Source organism: Scyliorhinus torazame, chromosome 2 (assembly GCF_047496885.1).
Source record: "Scyliorhinus torazame isolate Kashiwa2021f chromosome 2, sScyTor2.1, whole genome shotgun sequence".
Classification (NCBI taxonomy): Eukaryota; Metazoa; Chordata; class Chondrichthyes; order Carcharhiniformes; family Scyliorhinidae; genus Scyliorhinus; species Scyliorhinus torazame.
In genome coordinates this window covers 357,336,232-357,353,541 of record NC_092708.1, presented here as the reverse complement: position 1 = coordinate 357,353,541, position 17,310 = coordinate 357,336,232, and the positions used below count along the sequence as shown (strand labels likewise).

General features: G+C 47.1%; 1 protein-coding gene across 7 annotated transcripts in view; it reads right to left on the bottom strand.

The window, feature by feature from the left end:
* LOC140403830 (synaptotagmin-16-like) overlaps positions 1 to 17,310 on the bottom strand; it is a 278,502-nt gene that overhangs the window by 20,804 nt on the left and 240,388 nt on the right. For all 7 annotated transcript variants that reach the window (XM_072492050.1, XM_072492058.1, XM_072492004.1 and 4 more), the window contains 2 exons: positions 16,396 to 16,839; positions 8,974 to 9,163 (listed from right to left, as the gene is read on the bottom strand). In XM_072492050.1, the coding sequence (XP_072348151.1) occupies positions 8,974 to 9,163; positions 16,396 to 16,839 (634 nt within the window). The remainder of the gene's footprint in view (positions 1 to 8,973; positions 9,164 to 16,395; positions 16,840 to 17,310) is intronic.

Sequence of the window (17,310 nt, the reverse complement as noted above, 5' to 3'; positions counted from 1 at the left end):
GCAGTACAGGTCACGACTCTTATGAGGAAAGGCTGAGGGACTTGAGGCTGTTTTCATTAGAGAGAAGGTTAAGAGGTGACTTAATTGAGGCATACAAGATGATCAGAGGATTGGATAGGGTGGACAGTGAGAGCCTTTTTCCTCGGATGTTGATGTCTAGCACGGGGGGACATAGCTTTAAATTGAGGGGAGATAGATATAAGACAGATGTCAGAGGTAGGTTCTTTACTCAGAGAGTAGTAAGGGCATGGAATGCCCTGCCTGCAACAGTAGTGGAGTCGCCAACACTAAGGGCATTTAAATGGTCATTGAATAGACATATGGATGATAAGGGAATTGTGTAGATGGGCTTTAGAGTGGTTTCACAGGTTGGCGCAACATCGAGGGCCGAATGGCCTGTACTGCGCTGTAATGTTTTATGTTCTATGTACTCTCCACTTGCCTAAATGAGGGCAGCTCCGTCAACACTGAAGAAGCTCAACATCATCCAGGACAAAGCAGCCCACTTGATTGACACCCCATTCACTCCCTCCACCACCGATGCACAGTAGCAGCAGTGTGTGTCATCTACAAGATGCACTGCAGTAACCCGCCAAGGCTCCTTCGACAGCACCTTCCAAACCCATGACCTTCTACCATCTAGAAGGACAAGGGTAGAAGATACCTGGGAACACCACCAACTGGAAATTCCCCTCTACGTTACTCACCATCCTGACTTGGAAATATATTGTCGTTCCTTCACTGTTGCTGGGTCAAAATGCTGGAATTCCCTCCCTAACAGCACAGTGGTTGTACCTATCCCATATGGACTGCACTGGTTCAGGTAGACAGCTCACCAGCAACATCTCAAGGGTAATTGGGGTGGGCAATAAATGCTGGCCTTCAATGAAGAAACAAAATCACCAGGACTTTCTAGATTTTGAAAACATTTTCACCAGAATAGGTCATCTAACCAAGTCATTCAGATGGCAATATTTAAGTTTGGAATGATCACTCCCTTCAGTTTACCTTCCTCCAGACACCATGCCTTTCAAGGGCATTGGCAAACATGGACTTCCATGTCACTCCAGCGGATGCATAGGAACACCAGCACCTGCAAGTTCCCCTGCTGTTCCTTCACTGTAGCTGGGTTAAAATCCTGCAACTCCCTTCCTCACAGCACCGTGGGTATTCCTACAACACATGGGCTGAAGCAGTTCAAGGACGCAGCTCACCACCACCTCCCCGTGGACAATTAGGGATGGCTGGGCGAACCAGCGACACCCACATCCCATGAACCAGTAATTTAAAAAAATTACCGCCTGAAAATTCCAAGTCACACACCATCCTGACTTGGTGTTTTATCCACAGTTCCTTCATTATAGCTCAGTCAATACATGGAACACCCTCCCCAGCATCACTGAGGGAGACCTTTCACCATATATGGAGCAGTTCAAGATGGTGGCTGACCACAACTTTCTCCAGAACAATTAGGGACGAGCAACAAATGCTCGAGGTTCTCATTCTCCCAAGAATGAATTAGCAAACTAAAAATAGTTGTGCCCAATGCCAGGTGTTGCCTGCTGATGAGCAGAGGATGCAGAATTGGGCCCATAATTTTAAAGGCACCTAGTGCCTGAACAAGGGACCCAGCATTAGGAAGGGGAGCCCACTGAGAGACACCCCCATCCTTGCTGCTGACCACCGTGCCTCCCGCCACCTGTTCCCACTCCCGGGAACACATGCGGGCTGGCCTCAGGTGTGTGTCATATCGGCAGCAGCCACCGCCACCCGGTTGGTGCTGCCATTCAATACAGCTAACGGCCTCTGATTGGTTGTCATCTCTGGGTGGGCATGACTTCTGACCTCAGGGTCTGTCATCCCAGGGAAGGCCCGCTGTTGCCCAGTTAAGTGCCCGAGTAACACTTAATATGGTGGGCCTTCCCTAAACGAGAGGACACAGGGCTCTCTACAGCTCTCCCGCCAATGGACGAGGTCCCTGTTGCCTTCATTACATACTGTTAAAGGTTTTCTCTGTCCAATTTTCTGGATGCAGTTAGTCAGGTGTGATGGGTGCACCTTAACTGTATTAAGAGATTTATACACTCTGGTAACCAGATATCATCTCTTAGAGCGACTGCCGAAACCCGAGAGTCCAATGTCACCATAACCCTTGCAAATATAAAGTTCTATTCTGAAAATATTCCACTTAAGCTGGTGAAAAGTATCACATTTCTAACATTTCAAATTGAAGATGTCTCCTTTTGTTGTCATGTTAGGATAGAAGATGCTCGTTATCAAAATTCAGCATCACTGTCACTGCAGGCCTTTGGGAATATTACCTGTTTTGAAAGACACATCATTGAATCAACCACCCAGAAAATACTGAATCACAATCAGTCTAATGTTAACTACAGAAGTCCTCTAAATCCCTTGCATTGGGTGGCCGTAGTTATACGTGGAGCAGGTTCGATGCTGACCTTGAGGTCTGACCCCGCCAAAGTTTACAAGATTAATGGGCGGGAACCTAATTTACACGGAATGGGCGCGCACAAGCACCGTTTCAAGCACATTTCCATTAGCAGCTGCCTCTGGCGACCAGAAGCTCTGGGCTCCACCCTTCTGTGCTCCCCCCTATCCCGAAACCAGTTCAAGGTCCCGTCAACCCCCACAGCAAGGAAGCAGACTAATATTCATTGATTTAAAGAACCTTGGTCTTCGAGGGGGCCCAGTAGGGCCATGTTCATCTTTATGCAGGATAGGATGCCTATCCACTCAGTGAAATGGAATCTACTGATAAGCAAAGCTCACTGGAGCCTGTGAAACAGGAACTCTCGTTGAAATGAGTCTCCACCCCGCCGCAATTTCACCTCGGTTATGAGGATTATTCACTCTACAGGATGACCAGGAAACATGGAAATGGCCACAATCTCGTCTCCACCATTTTGTGAGTCTGGGATGCAGACACAGAATTGTGAGCCCAGTATATTAGGACTGATATATTTTCGAAGACTTTTGCCCATCTCCCATCTTATGGCCAGCTACCACACCGTAGGCTGGATAATTATCGTGACAAGGGAGACCCCATGACAGGCCAGAAAGCCGGGAAAAAACCCTAGCTGCAGTTTCTGTGGGACGTGCAGATCACTAGTTGTCACCAGGAGTGTGCCCCCCCCCGCCCCCCCCCCCCCCCCAACCCCTTACCCAGAAGCTGCTGACCAATCGAAGGGCCAGAAACACACTGGTCTCATCAGCACTACCAGGAACAGTGGACACTGCTGGCATTGCAGCTGGAAGAGGCGGACAACATGGAAGGACACTGCCTTTTCAAACAGGAATCTGGGGCCGTTAGATGCAGTAAGTCAGGTGGTGGGGTGGGGGGCATGTTGGTGAGTGTAGGGTGCAGTTTGCTGTGAAGGCAGCCGTCACCATCGGGGGCCCAAGAGTGCTGGAATCGGAGGACTCCCTCCACCCAAGCCCACTGGGAAGCTACCGGGGCTCATCAGATGATATCCCCATGCAGCCAAAGGCCCATCTGTCACTGGTAAAGTGGCAGAAAGAGTCCCTCAATTGCCCACTTAAGTGACTCAATTGGCCTTAGGGTAGGAGGAGCCTGCTCCACCTTCCCTGAAGCTGCTTTAATGCCATTGCAGTGGAATGATGTTGGACACTCTGGCTCCCCTACATAAGACATAGGAGCAGAATTAGGCCCTCATCGCTTTATGGCCCCTCCCCCCAGCTAGAGGGTTGCTAAAATCCAGCCTGTTTCATAGCAACAACAATTTCCCTCATCTCAAGTTTCCCTCCTCTCAGAAGCCAACAATGGGGCCACCCTCAATTAATGCCTCTCTCTGATGTCACTCCGTTTTGCTTTATTAGTCTTCCATCGAATGTGGCTGCCGCTGACGAGGTCAGCACTTGTTGCTCATCCCGAACTGCCACTGAACGGAGTAGCTTGCTCGGCTATTTCAGAGGACAGTTAAGAGTCATTCCTGTGGATAATCATAATCTTTATTAGTGTCACAAGTAGGTTTACATTAACACTGCAATGAAGTTACTTTGAAAATCCCCTAGTCGCCACTTCCAGCACCTGTCCGGGTACACTGAGGGAGAATTCAGAATGTCCAATTCACCCAACAAGCACGTCTTTCAGGACTTGTGCGAGGAAACCGGAGCACCCGGAGGAAACCCACGCAAACACGGGGAGAACGTGCAGACTCCGCACAGACAGTGACCCATGCGGGAATAGAACCTGGGACCCTGGCGCTGTGAAGCAACTGTGCTAACCACTGTACTACTGTGCCGCAGGAGTCACACGTGGGCCAGAGCGTGAAGGACGGCAGATTTCGTTTCCTAAAGGACATTATTGAACTGGGTTTTTACAACAATCGGTAATAGTTGCCATGGGAGCCAATGTCCTCTAGTTTTATTAACATTGCTTTGTGGAACATACCCACAGTGTACATTGGCTTTTGTAAGTAATGAAAATGTTCCATTTTAGAACTGTGACTTATGATGTGCTGGCAGTGACCCAGATTCAGGCAAACTGTACAATGGCGTAATGTTAAGAAAATTTCTTGATGCAGTGATAAAAAGACCACAGACAATGCAATGGGCACTGGCTTCATTTCAATGGATCCTTTCTATCCTTGTTTCACAGTATCTCAATGTCATTCTATACTTGTTTGATCAAATGGACACCTCCAAGCCCGACTGTCAACTCTTGTAAGTACTGATTTCTTTGAGAAAAATGGAAAAAAATATTTTCAAGGTTTGATTCATGGTTCTCACGTGGATTTTGTCTCTCAGCGGGTTGTTTTTGGAATTCTCTTCCTCAAACGATGGTGGAAACTGAGACTTTAAATATTTTTAAGGCAGAGCTAGATTGAGGTGTATAAAATTATGAAGGACAGAGATAGGGTAGATAGGGAGAAATTTATCCCCTTAGATGAGGCGTCAATAACCAGGGACATAAATTTAAGGTAAGGGGGCAGGAGATTGAGAGGAGATTGGAGGAAAAACAGTTTCACGCAGAGGGAATCTGGAACTCACTGTCTGAAAGAGTGGTGAAGGTGGGAACCCTCACAACAGATAAGGAGCATTTAGATGATTGAAATGCCATTGTATACAAAGCCACAGACCAAGTGCTGGATAATGGTATTAGAATAGATAGGCGCTTGATGGCTGGTACAGACACAATGGGCTGATGGGCCTTTTACTGTGGGGATCTCCCAGGGGTCTCCCAGGCTAGCACCCCCCTTTCCGCCCGAGTGGTTGGGCTCTGAGCAAGGTCGCACCCTGACAGTCCAGCTGCCTTCCTGGAACATTGGCAATGCCACCTTGGAATTGCCAGGTTGGCAGGGGCACAGCTAAGGGTGATAGTGTCAAGGTGTCCAGGTGCCAGTTTACCCATGCCGGGGATTGGACCTGGGGGTGTCCTGCCATTATAAGGTGGAGTGAGGAGGGTCTCTAGGACCAGCTAACAAGTACATCAGGGGTGGGGGTGCTGGAGGGGGGTGCCGGAGGCTGTGTTGGGGGTTGAGAGATTGGGCAGCATTTAAACATGGCGCACCAATCCCTTCCTGCACTGACAAGCTGAGCAGTGCAGGAAATGAAGGTAAGTGTGGCCTCGGCCTTGGCAGGACATTCCTCGCTGAGGCTAGAAACAAAGAGTCCTGTTTGATGGCGCTGCGCTGAGAACTGCCAACGCCCTCTAAATGCGACCAAAACAGCACTATTTTTACCGGAAGATTGCACCCTATGACTCTGGATAGAATCTTGATAAGCAAGGGGGGAATCACAGAATTTACAGTGCAGAAGGTGGCCATTCGGCCCATTGAGTTTGCACGGGCCCTTGGAAAGAACACTCCACTTAAGCCCACACTTCCAACGTACCCCCATAACCCAGTAACCCCTCCTAACCTTTTTGGATGCTTAGGGCAATTTAACATATCCAATCCACCTATCCTGCCCAACTTTGGACTGTGGGAGGAAACCGGTGCACCCGGAGGAAACCCACGCAGATACAGGGGGAGAACGTGCAGACTCCGCACAGACAGTGACCCAAGTCGAGAATCGAACCTGAGACCCTGGAGCTGTGAAGCAACAGTGCTAACCACTATGCTACCGTGCCGTCCATGGGAGTGGAAGGTAATGTCAGATAGGTGGGAAGCGTGAAGTCAGTCTAATCAGTCATTATCTCAATAAATGGCAGAGCAGGCTCGAGGAGCTGAGTGGCATACAACTGCCCTTAATAATCAGGTCTCAGGTGAGCTGGAGTTCGGCTCCTCAATCAATGGTCTCCTTTCAACATTGGGCCTTCGCTATTTACTATGGGGTGGTGGGTAATGATAGAAGGTGATTGGTACAGGAGACATGAGACAAAGTCTTTCCACCGAGAGGGGGGGTGGGTATCTGGAAGTCACTGCCTAAGTTGCTGGTTGAGGCTGAAACCCTCAACTCAGTTAAGCGGTACCTGGATCTGCACCTGAAGTGCTGTAACCTGCAAGGCTACAGACCAGGTGCTGGGAAGTGGGATTAAAATGAGCGGCTAGTTTCTTTTTTCTCTTTTCTGGCCAGCGCAGATATGATGGGCTGAATGGCCTCTTTCTGCACCCTAACTTTTCTCTGCTTCCATGTTTCTATGATCTGAAAGACTGAAAGAATATCAAGAGCAGAGCGAGAGTTGGGCCTTAGGCTGCTTAACTATTACCAGCAGAGCAAGATGTACTTGTGTTTGATAAACAACGGGCGCGATTTAACTAAATGGGAACAAAGTCCCATACCGAGCGCATTTAGCCTCGTGTTTCCCGGCACTCACAGCGCCAAGAAACACAACGCTATTAAACGGCACTCGGGTTCGATAGGGGCCTCAGCAGTGTAAGTGGGGCCGAGGCCTTACATAGGAATGTTTTCTGTACTGAGGAACTCTGCTCGCCGGCCATCGGGAAGCCATTTTCAAATGCCGTCCCAATCGCTAGAATCCCTGACGCGATCCCAGACTCTCCCAAGCTCCAACACAATATGGCAGGGTGGGAGGGCCGAATGTTTAACTTAGAAGAGTGTAGTGCCATGAATGCGGGAAAGTCAAATGCAAAATATGAAAACATGCTACAGGGAATAGAATTAAAGGTTGTGGTGATAGGAAGGCATCTGGATTTTTAGTGCCTACCAGTCTCAGGCGGCCAATGCTATACAGTTATAGCTAAATCAAACAGGCCTCTGGGGTGTACTTGTAGAGAAATTGACTACAATACAAAACGTGCCAATATGTCCTGCACCAAGAGGCTGGTTAGGCCCAAGTTAGAATACAGCGTCAAACTTTGGTTTCCTAACATGGTTGGGAGTGGATGATACTGAGGCTTTGAAAAAGTGCAGGCCACTGGACAAATTCCAAGTTTAAAAGATCTTAACAAGCCAGATAGACTCAAGGAGCTGTGTCTCGACTTTAAAAAAGTGTAGACTTATGAGTGGTTTAATCGATGTTTTAGAACAATGAAGGGGACTAGACTGTGTTTACATGGGCCAATTAGTTCACCTGATAGATTAGAGAGGAGCAGGGGTCATGGTTACAAGTTACGCAAGAGCAGAATTATGTTGGGCGGTAGCTGGTTCGTCTTTTCCAGGGAATAGTGGAGCTTGTGGAGCAGGTTGCTGACTCATTCAGTGAACATTTGACTTGCTGAATTCACTCAAGCGATAGCTGGACCTGTTTCTGGCTGGTGCGGAGATCACTTCGTCAAGGAGATAGGTATCCTATCACATAAAGCAGGGTCAAAGCGATTTTCTGGACTAAGGGTGGGGGGGGGGGGGGGAGAGGGAAACAGAGAGGAATTTTCCACATCCCCATCCCTAAGTGGCCTGGGTTGTGGATGGAGAGTCCACGTATTATGATGCCTCAGACCCATGGGCTAGATTCTCCCAAAAGGGAACAAAGTCCCCTGGCGAACGGGTTTAGCCGCTTGTTTCCCGGCACTCGCCGAAAATCACATGGCTGTTCAACGCGACTCGCGGTAAATAAGGGGCCTGAATGGGGAACAGGTGGCCGAGGCCACACATAGCCCCGTTTTGTACAGTGGGGAACTCCCCGTTGTAGCGAGAGATCGTGATGCCATTTTTAAATGGCATCCTGATCTCCAAGGCCCCCAAAATAATCCCTGGCCTCCACAAACCCGAACACAATATGGGAGGGTCCCCGGACCCCCCCCCCCCCCTCGCACCCACCCAACACCCACGCCCGATCACACGCATGCTAAAAATGCCAGCATGGCAGTGCCAACCTGCCAGTGTCCATATTAGCTGGCAATGCTACCTGTGCACCTTAGCACTGCCAGTGTGCCCGTGTGGCACCAGCAGTGCCAGTGGACCAACCTGCCTGAAGGGCATAAAGCTGGGGCCTCCGATCCACTGGGAGACCCCCACGAGTGCTGTGCCATCTGGCCCCCATTTGTGGGGGTCAGTGCTGAACAGCGCTCGCCCGAGGTCTCCGGGGCGAAGAGGTTGAATCCCAAAGCCTCAGGTTACTCGGGAATCTGCACATTAGAGTGAGGTTTACCGTGACCCCGCTCATTGTGGGTGGGATTCACATCACAACCTCTCGCGAGATTGCGTTGAATCTCGCGAGGTGTTGAGAGCCAGGTAGATCCCGGGGGAGGGGTCTCCTGGCTTTTATCGGCCATGCTGCACCGCAGCGAGCTGCTTTTCGGGTGCACCGTGGCCATTGGATCGAGCCCCAGAACTGTGTGAGACAGAACGGGTGGTCTAATGGTTTATTTTCTTGTCTTCCATTTTCAGATTTTGTATGACCCCAAACTCCACCACACGGGCCTTGGGAGCGAAGTTTACTCATGGAGAACGTACATGTGTACATGGGTATGTTCTTGAAGGGAGAATGGGGGAAATGGCGCAGCTTATGGAGAAAATGGTAAGCTGATAAACATTTCATCTGAATTTCCCGCAACTGTTCTGTTGTAAATGAACATTCATTTCACTAACCAGGCGGCCTGTTCAGAGCCAAGTTTCGGAAGTGACTGCCTTTGATTACTTCAACAGAAAGTCTTCCTGTCGTGGCGTTGTAAGATAATCCAACGAGTAGTTCTGGAGTTCCGCCATGTGAAAGTGATTGTGTCGACGAAGCACTGTCGCTGTGAGAGATGACTGACAGGCTGATCTGTGAATCTCCAGTCTGTAGGGTTTCAAAACATTACCTTTAACCTGAGACACTGGACAAACATTTCTCCAAAAGCTACGGTCTAATCTTTTGAAAGGTGATCAGAAATATCTTCACCGTGATTAAAAATAAGATGGTGTTCAGTCTGCAGGGGATTCTAAGGTAATAACACAGGTAACATGATTTATCAATGCAATGTCTGCACCAAAGATATGTTTCCTGTCTGGAAGAATAAGGCGCTCACTGGAGTAAATCTCAGGAAGTTGTGGGTGTGTAGATTGTGACTTTCCAGCTACTTTAAAGAACGCTGTAATTCGCAGGAAGGAAAGTCCTAAAAAGAAAATCATCCCATGAACAGGAACTACTGAATATCCTGTGGCAGAGCTCACAGTTCTCTTTTTCCCCCTCACTGTTATATTTATGCTGCTGTTTCTTTCTCTGGGTCTCCTTATCTGCTCTGGTCCCTCTTTTAAAAGTATATTTCTTCTACCTCTGTCTCCAACGGATCTTTTTGTTGTTTCTGCTTTATTTTATTACAGTTGTGAAACGGTAAGGATGTGGGGTAGTGGGAATAGGAGCCATCGAGGTTTACGGTACCACTTTCTCGTGAGCAAAATGGGGATAGGGTCAGGCATTGGCCATGGGTCGGTGCAGATTCGATGGGCCGAGTGGCCTGCTTCTGCACTGTAGAGATTCTGGGTTGGATTCTCCGATTTGCAGACTAAATGCTGACGCCGGGGTGGGAACAGTGGCGATTTACACCAGGAAAAACGGCGCAAATGCTGCACCGATCCTCCATTGGGTGGGGGGCTAGTAACCGCGCAGCATAAAGTCCCCGGCTTTACCTGCGGAAACGACCAGAGAATTGCCGGGTCCGTGGCCATGCATGGCGGCGGCCTGCAGCGGCCTGTCAAAAACTGCCCCACTGTAACCAGCCTCACCGCCCCCGGACAACCCCGCACCAGCCCCCAACGAAGGCCCTCCTGCCAGGGGAATGACCCCCTCCCCGACTATGACGGCGCTGGACTCAGCCCGCAGCCGCCACGCAGGGTCCATGAGAAAAAAAAGGATGTGTTCCACGCCGTTGGGAACTCGGCCCATCGGGGGAGGGCCTCAGGTGGCATCCTGAGGCAGTCCCGACGGCGTACACAATGTTTTTGAGGGGGCGGAGCATCGCAAAAGCAGCACCACCCCCCATTTCGGCATTGCTGACCGGAGAATCCCGCCTCTATCTTTCTAAAATAGGAATTACAGTTCCTGCTAGTTCCCTTCTCATTCTCTCCCCCCTCCTTCACTCTCAACACATCCTGCATCAATTCAGTTACCCACTGTGCCTCCTTATTTTCTTAAAGCAGTCCCTCACTCACATTGCTATTCCCCACTCACTCCCATCGCTATTCCAACCTTTTCTAATTTGACCTGCCCAAAATTGATGCATCTTCCCTCTGCCTCGCTCTGTTTTCACAAACTTCATCCTATGTCCACCTCCCTTCTGTTTCTCCAGAAGGTGAGGAGAGGCCAGGCATATTGTGATTCGTTTTCATTAAATCCAACAGCTCTGGTTTGTGTATTCCACCAGTAAATTCCCGGAGGGATTTTGTTGGTTTTCAAATCCTTCTTTTTTTAAAATAACTCAAATTAAGATGAGATTAGACACTTTTTCTCCCATGCAAGTGTCTGCCGACAAAACACATTTTCTATCAACAATAGGTTTGATCAGTGGATAGTTTCCATTTTCTTCAAAATAGAAATAGTTGTAAAATTGATCCAAATTAGGTTGACGATATCTTGGCCGAATTCTCCGGCCGTTGGGATTGCCTTTGCCCGCTGGCAATGCACTCCTGCTCATGGGTTTCCCAGCGGTATGGGGTGGCTTCAATGAGAAATCCCATTGACAAGCGGCAGGAAGATAGAATCCCGTCCCAAGCGAATGGCATGCCATCAAGAAACAGACGGCTGGGAGATCGGAGAATCCCGCCCCACCTCATCTTAAAATGCCTTCATGCATAGCAAATAGAAGCAAGAGGAGCCCATTCAGCCCTTTGAGCCTGCTCCACTATTCATTAGGATCATGGCTGATCATCAAGTTCAATATCCTGATCATGCCTTCTCCCTCATATTTCTTGAGCCCCAAGAACCGTATCAAATTATTTCTTGAAATTACACAATGTTTTGGCCTCAACTACTTTGTGTGGTCGTGAATTCCACAGATTCACCACTCTCTGGGTGAAGACAGTTCTCCTCATCTCAGTCCCTAAAAGTTTTATCCCTTCTCCTCAAACTATGACCCCAGTTCTGGACTCCCCCACCATCGGGAACATTCTTTCTGAATCTACCCTGTCTAATCTTGTTAGAATTTTGTAAGTTTCTATGAGATCCCCTCTCGCACTTCTAAACTCCAATGAATACAATCCTAATTGACTTAGTTTCTCCTCATATGACAGTACCACCATCCCAGGAATCAGCCTGGTAAACCTTTGCTGCAATCCTCCACAGCAAGAACATCCCTCCTTAGATAAGGACACTAAAACTGCACACAAAACTCCAAATGGAGATAATAAATTTAGTTCCCTTGTCCAAATCTTTAATATATAATGTGAACAGTTGGGAGTCCTAGCACTGATCTCTGCGGTACCCCTTTAGTCGCAGCCTGTCAATCAGAAAAAGACCCATTTATTCCAACTTTTTGTTTCCTGTCTGCTAACCAGCTTTCAATCCATCTCAAGGCACTACCTGCAATCCCATGCACTTTAACTTTACATAGTAATCGTATGAGACCTTGTCGGAAGCCTTCTGAAAGACAAAATAAACCACATCCACCTGTTATCCCTGCTCAACTCTACTAGTGACACCTTCAAAGAATTCTGGTAGATTTGTCAAGCATTATTTCCCTTTCATAAATCCACACTGACTTTGTCTGATTATGCCACTGTTTTCCAACTGCTGTGCTTTGATATCCTTGATAATGGACTCCAGCGACACCCATACTACCGACGTCAGGCTCACCGGCCTATAGTTCCCTGTCCTCTCTCTCCCTCCCTTTTTGAATAGCAGAGTTATATTAGCTACCGTCCAATCTGTAGGAACCATTCCAGAGTCTAAAGAACTCTCTGGCATTTATGGGACACAGAACAGCAATGGTTATGTGATCAGCACAGTCTGTAAATTTTTCTCATTTTCACACATTTGCACACACCGCTTACTTTAAAAATAATTCAATGAGAAATCCATCTGGGAAAAAATGGCATTTGAAATTTGACCTCCAGCTCTCCTTTCAAATCAATTGAGCAGAAGCTGGTAAATGTGAAAGGATAATATCTTAGCAGTATTGCGGAATAATTATAATGTGTCTTGTAAATGTAGCTGTGCAGATTACCAACACCATCTACATTCAGCTCAAAATTTTTTTTTAAAAGCTTGAGTTTTTAAGAGAATTGGAGGCCTTTCAATGAAAACATTTTAGAAAACCCAGAAGTGATTTCAATCTTGTCATTGTGATATGTGCATCTTCTCATTTTAAAAAAAAATTAAATCTTATTTTGGACATTAGAAATTTCAGTTGCTAGGAAATAAACGGTGGATGAAAATCTTTTTCTGAAAACATTCTGTGGTGATGTTGGCTCCTGGGGGAAATAGATGATTCCACGTGGTGAGGTCAAGAGGTTCACATTGAAACCTAGGGTGCCACCTATTGGTATCGCAGGGAAAGTGTAACTGGTAAGTGTTAAAGGCAATCATGAACATTTTAACTCAGATCATCGTGGGAGATGTTTAAAAAAGAACAATTTGCAACAAAGCACACGACCGGAATTGGAATGTGAAAATACCTCCACCATAATCTTACTAATAATTAACTCAACTTTTCAGTGTTAACTATATAAAAATGTCAATTGTACCCAATCAGCAATTTTGCAGGTATTAAATGAATACATTTATATTTGGTGCCTAGATTGCAATTTAAGAGAACTTTCTTCAGCACTGGACAAGTAATCTCTCAGAAATATTTTAATTAGAGAAAATATATTTCCTGACATCCTGAACCAACGGGCTATGTGTACGTGCCCATGCGCAGACCCTCTCCTCATTCTCTCCAGAAGCTATGACCCTTGTAGAATACAGTTGAATGGTTAATTGGCCCCTCATTTCTCACCTACCAGTTTTACCATCCAGTCCAAATACACCAAGTGGAGCACCGGGTGTATTGCACCAGCAGAAGGACAACTATTTTGGACAAAAGGAAGGGTTCTAAATGTTGGCAGATTTGGTGGAGCAGCTTTGCCACAACTATCATTGGCAACATAAACAAGGGGGGAGATGAAGGGTATTTCTTTAGTACGCCGTGAGTCATTATGAACAGGAATGGACTGCTGGAAGCACATTCAGCAGTAACTTTAGAACATAGAACATTACAGCGCAGTACAGGCCCTTCGGCCCTCGATGTTGCGCCGACCTGTGAAACCACTCTAAAGCCCATCTACACTATTCCCTTATGAAAAATGAAATGAATGAAAAAATGAAAATCGCTTATTGTCACAAGTAGCCTTCAAATGAAGTTACTGTGAAAAGCCCCTAGTCGCCACATTCCGGCGCCTGTTCGGGGAGGCTGGTACGTGAATCGAACCGTGCTGCTGGCCTGCCTCGGTCTGCTTTAAAAGCCAGCGATTTAGCCCAGTGTGCTAAACCAGCCCCTATCGTCCATATGTCTATCCAATGACCATTTAAATGCCCTTAATGTTGGCGAGTCCGCTACTGTTGCAGGCAGGGCATTCCACACCCTTACTACTCTCTGAGTAAAGAACCTACTTCTGACATCTGCCCTATATCTAGCTCCCCTCAATTTAAAGCTATGTCCCCTTATGTTAGACATCACCATCCGAGGAAAAAGGCTCTCAGTGTCCACCCTATCCAATCCTCTGATCATCTTGTATGCCTCAATTAAGTCACCTCTTAATCTTCTTCTCTCTAGCGAAAACAGCCTCAAGTCCCTCAGCCTTCCCTCATAAGATCTTCCCTCCATACCAGGCAACATCCTGGTAAATCTCCTCTGCATCCTTTCTGATGCTTCCACATGTGGCGACCAGAATTGCACGCAATACACCAAATGTGGCTGCACCAGAGTTTTGTACAGCTGCAACATGACCTCATGGCTCCGAAACTCAATCCCACTATCAATAAAAGCTAACACATCGTACGCCTTCTTAACAACCCTCACAACCTGGGTGGCAACTTTCAGGGATCTATGTACATGGACACCGAGATCTCTCTGCTCATCCACACTACCAAGAATCTTACTATTAGCCCAGTACTCTGTCTTCCTGTTATTCCTGCCAAAATGAATCACCTCACACTTTTCTGCATTAAACTCCATTTGCCACCTCTCAGCCCAGCTCTGCAGCTTTTCTATGTCCCTCTGTAACTTGTAACATCCTTCCGCACTGTCCACAACTCCACCGACTTTAATGTCATCGGCAAATTTATTCACCCATCCTTCTACGCCCTCCTCCAGGTCATTTATAAAAATGACAAACAGCAGTGGCCCCAAAACAGATCTTTGTGGTACACCACTAGTAACTGGACTCCGGCCTGAACATTTCCCATCAACCACCACCCTTTATCTTCTTCCAGCTAGCCAATTTCTGATCCAAACTGCTAAATCACCCTGAATCCCATGCCTCCGTATTTTCTGCAATAGCCTACCCGTGGGGAACCTTATCAAACGCTTTACTGAAATCCATATACACCACATCAACTGCTTTACCCTCGTCCACCTGTTTGGTCACCTTCTCAAAGAACTCAATAAGGTTTGTGAGGCATGACCTACCCTTCACAAAACCGTGTTGGCTATCTCTAATCAAATTATTCCTTTCCAGATGATTATACATCCCATCTCTTATACACCTTTCCAAGACTTTGCCCACAACAGAAGTAAGGCTCACTGGTCTATAGTTACCGGGGTTGTCTCTACTCCCCTTCTTGAACAAGGGGACAACATTTGCTGTCCTCCAGTCTTCTGGCACTATTCCTGTAGACAATGATGACATAAAGATCAAAGCCAAAGGCTCAGCAATCTCCTCCCTAGCTTCCCAGAGAATCCTAGGATAAATCCCATCCTGCCCAGGGGACTTATCTATTTTCATACTTTCCAGAATTGCTAGCATGTCCTCCTTATGAACCTCAAGTCCTTCTAGTCTAGTAGCCTGTATCTCAGTATTCTCCTCGACAACATTGTCTTTTTCCTGTGTGAATACAGATGAAAAATATTCATTTAGCACCTCTCCTATCTCTTCGGACTCCACGCACAACTTCCCACTACTGGGAATTCTTTTATTCCTGACATATCTATAGAAAGCTTTAGGGTTATCCTTACCTGCCAAAGACTTCTCATGTCCCCTCCTGGCTCTTCTTAGCTCTCTCTTTAGGTCCTTCCTAGCTAACTTGTAACTCTCGAGCGCCCTAACTGAACCTTCACGTCTCATCTTTACATAAGCCTCCTTCTTCCTCTTGACAAGTGATTCAACTACTTTAATAAACCATGGTTCCCTCGCTCGACCACTTCCTCCCTGCCCGACAGGTACATCCATATCAAGGACATGCAGTAGCTGTTCATTGAACAAGCTCCACATTTCCATTGTGCCCATCCCCTGCAGTTTCCCTCCCCATCTGATGCATCCTAAGTCTTGCTTCATCGCATCATAATTGCCTTTCCCTCAGCTATAACTCTTGCCCTGCGGTATATACCTATCGCTTTCCATTGCTAAAGTAAACGTACTCGAATTGTGGTCACTATCACCAAAGTGCTCACCTAGCTCCAAATCTAACACCTGTCCTGGTTCATTACCCAGTACCAAATCCAATATGGCCTCGCCTCTCATTGGCCTATATACATACTGTGTCAGGAAACCCTCCTGCACACATTGGACTAAAACGGACCCATCTAAAGTACTTGAACTATAGCATTTCCAGTCAATATTTGGAAAGTTAAAGTCCCCCATAACAACTACCCTGTTATTTCCGCTCCTATCCAGAATCATCTTTGCAATCTTTGGGAAATTGGATGCACACTTGGACAGGAAGAACTTGGGAGCATCATGGGAAAAAGGAGCAGTAGAGCTACCTGGACAGCTCTTTCAAAGTGCTGCATGGACACGATGCCCAAGGTGACCCACTTCTGTGCTGTATGATCTGATGCTGCACCAATTGTTTCAGCAATATGGATCTTTCCATTCATTTATCAATATTGTACTTACAGTCATATTACTCCTTGGTTCCAGGAGTAGGGACACTTCCATTTCTCCCTCTTGGTTCAGGTTCCTGAGGTAAAACAACTTCTCCCCCATCATTCTCACTCGGTTCATCTTCCTCACTGCATACAGGCGGAATCGGAGAGCATAGTTATGCAGCTCCTCTGGCTCCAACTTGTTGAACCGAAAGGTCTCATTGAAGACCGGCATAGGCCCTCTCTGAATATTAGTTTTTGACCGTTGCCTCTTGCCTGGAAGGAGGACTGTGTGTACCTGCCATGAATTAGCCCCACTGCGGTCCTTATCTGGGATGTTCTTCGCGGTAACGACCGTAACTGCCAGTTTATGACTGGAGGGTTTGTAATTGAATGTGAGGTAGAGGTCTCCACATTTTGAAATTGGCTCAGGTGGGTCCTGTGGCTGAGGAACTGCTGGCGTTCCGTCTGCCTCCTAAAGGTGAGGGAAAAGTCTTTGGATTAATATACATTTTAGTTTGAATACAGCGGTGCTGCAAAATTGCTTCGGGGCTTATTATTTTTAGACGTTTTTATAATAGTCCACTATTTATGGCTTTACAGAATCCTCATCATTTTTGCTCCTTTGCTTAGAAGCACTAAATATGGAACATGCAGTTCTCTGAGGAGGTGCACCTAAGCAGGAGGTCCTGAGGAAGATTCAAGGTTTCTTCCGTCATTCGTGCTGGCTGAACCAATTTGGTCAGTGTGATAGTGGGAGTGTTTCTCGGCAAGGAGGAAAAACAAACAAAAGGTCAGTGCACAGTAGACCTGAGCTGCAAAATGGGAAATGCATGGTTTGGCAGCTTGCTAACTGCCTAAGCTTGCACATGAAGGATGGCTACATGGACAGGATGAAAGGGGGACAGTGGAACAGCACCCCAGCAAAAAGCAGCACTATTGGAGC